Source organism: Cynoglossus semilaevis, unplaced genomic scaffold, assembly GCF_000523025.1.
Source record: "Cynoglossus semilaevis isolate Cse_v1.0 unplaced genomic scaffold, Cse_v1.0 scaffold2451, whole genome shotgun sequence".
NCBI classification, from domain to species: Eukaryota; Metazoa; Chordata; class Actinopteri; order Pleuronectiformes; family Cynoglossidae; genus Cynoglossus; species Cynoglossus semilaevis.
Window position 1 is genome coordinate 25,805 of NW_007585144.1, and position 2,377 is coordinate 28,181.

The 2,377-nt window shown below is 45.6% G+C and overlaps 1 protein-coding gene across 1 annotated transcript in view; it reads left to right on the forward strand.

The window, feature by feature from the left end:
* Nucleotides 1-2,377, forward strand: part of rasal2 (RAS protein activator like 2) — a 32,062-nt gene that overhangs the window by 803 nt on the left and 28,882 nt on the right. The window contains exons 2-4 of the mRNA XM_025053866.1: nucleotides 1-21; nucleotides 1,558-1,685; nucleotides 1,780-1,903. The exon at nucleotides 1-21 is cut by the window's left edge and continues 1 nt beyond it. Coding sequence (XP_024909634.1) covers nucleotides 1-21; nucleotides 1,558-1,685; nucleotides 1,780-1,903 — 273 coding nt within the window. The remainder of the gene's footprint in view (nucleotides 22-1,557; nucleotides 1,686-1,779; nucleotides 1,904-2,377) is intronic.

Genomic DNA, 2,377 nt, shown 5'->3' on the forward strand with positions numbered 1-2,377 from the left:
ACAGGGACCGGGAGCAGATCGGTATGACAACGACTACAGATGCACCTAAGTTAAAATTGTTGTCCAAAACCAGAAATAAGGGAAAGCCGAGGAACCGAAAGAATTGATGAGGTCAACTGTGGATCAGTTCTGGTCTGTGCTGCTTTATTCCCTCATCCCAGGAACGATGTTTCTAAGGTGGATCAAGAAGAGTGATGATGTAGATCTGAGTCAAACAGAACAGATCTGAGTCAAACTAGATCTGAGTCAAACTAGATCTGAGTCAAACTAGATCTGAGTCAAACTAGATCTGTAGATCTGAGTCAGTCAAACAGAACAGATCTGAGTCAAACTAGATCTGAGTCAAACAGAACAGATCTGAGTCAAACTAGATCTGAGTCAAACAGACTCTCTCTTTGAGAGCTGTACTCAGATTACATAGATGCGTGTGGATGGAGTCAACAGAAAAGAGGCTTGTCCTTGTCTTGTTAAAAGGTGACAGCAGGGGGCGCTGTAGGGGAGTAACTTTGATGTTAGTCAAACCCCAGCAGCATGTGAATCTCTGCCATACAAAACCTCAGAAAAAATGTGTGATTTTAGCACGGAGCGAGAGACGACAGTTGTTGTTCCACTCACTGGTCTGTAGGGGGCTCACTGTGGTCCCTGCTGGTTCTGGTTCTGTCTGTGGAGTTTTACTCACAACCTTGTCTTTGTTAGGTATCTCTTGCACGCGCGCACACACACAAAGACATTCGTTAGTTGGAGATGAGTGGTGAGGTGAGTGACCTGGACCTGGACCTGGACCAGGACCTGGACCAGGACCTGGACCAGGACCTGGACCAGGACCTGGACCAGGAGTTCTCTCAGTCCAGAGTCAAACCTGCTTTGAAGTTTTAAACCCTGAAACAGTTCTTTAAAGTAGTTTGCAGTACTCTGCCCCCTGCTGTCTGTTGATTGACAGATGAATCTGGAGGGTCAGTGTAGAACTGTGCAGGACACACACACACACACAGACACACAGGTCTCTTTGTTCACTCCTCTGAGCAGGTCGTGTTTCTATAGTAACCAGTAAATACAACAACAGCTCTGGTCCAATCACAGAGCAGTGACATCACACTTGCTCAACAAAGAAGTGTGTGTGTGTGTGTGTGTCTTGTCTTTGATAAACCCTTGGAACGTCAGTGATTCATGGCTGACTGTATTCATGAACGTCTGTCATGGCTGTTTATATAGACACACACACACACACACACACACACACTAATGGAAAGACAGCAGTAACTAAAATGTGACTAAAGAGAAAACTAACATTTAGACAAAATCAGCTCAACATGAGTCCAAGCTAAAGGTGGCTCAAACTCAGGGTCGCCTTCAGTTCAAACTACAAGCTGCTTCTGTCCTCGCGCTGCAACCAGACTAAACACGAGTCGGTAGAGGACGACACAAAACAACGTCCCTGGGGTCGAAAAGGTCACCAGCCAAAATGACCAGAACAAAATACAATGAATTCAACAGGTCTTTAAATGTGCTAAAGTGTGCTAAAGCTAACTGGTAAAGTTTCTAAATGTGTGGTTTCAGAGGTGAAGGGCCCCCCCACTCACCACTTCTCCTCTGGTCAGAGTCCATACATCGATGGCGTGGTCTGGGACAGGAAGTTCTGCCTCCTGACAGACAGTCAACTTCTGCTGCTCACCAAGGATGATGAGGTCAGAGATGAGGTCATGTGACGTGGTCATGTGACTGATGCTCCAGGGATGAATTTTCCCTGATTCTCAAACCCTGTCCCCTCTCTGTGTCCAGGTCACGGGTGAGGCTCAGGGAAGTCCCGCTGACTCGGCCAAGAGACAAAGTCTGCGCAGGACGGTCAGCGTTCCCTCAGAAGGACATTTACCAGATTTCCAGCCAGAGGGCGCTGCTGTGCAGGGTAAGAGCTGAGCCTTTTTAATCCACAATAATCTGGTTCTCCTGTTGCAGTATTAATATAGTATTAATATAGTATTAATATATAGTAGTCCTAAATGTTCAGCCAAAACACAGAGTCCAGTCCAGGTTTATTTCCCCACAAAAATGGGATTAATCTGACAACAACAGTTGTTAATGTGGAGGTAACTGTTGATGAACATGTGACTTGACTGGACTGACTGCATGTTTTCTTCTGCCTTCAAAATAAAAGCCCTCTATCCATGTCAAACAACAGTTCTACTTTACTTCCTGGACTTTTACTGTGAAGGTCTGTTTTTCTGTGCATGTGTAAGTGAATCTCTCTCTCTCTCTCTCTCTCTCTCTCTCTCTGTCAGTCACATACACACTCAAACACACACTCGGGAGTTAAGTACAGTTTTTCTTATGGACTCGGTGGGTGAGTCGCCTTCACTTTTGACTGTTTACATCAGACAGA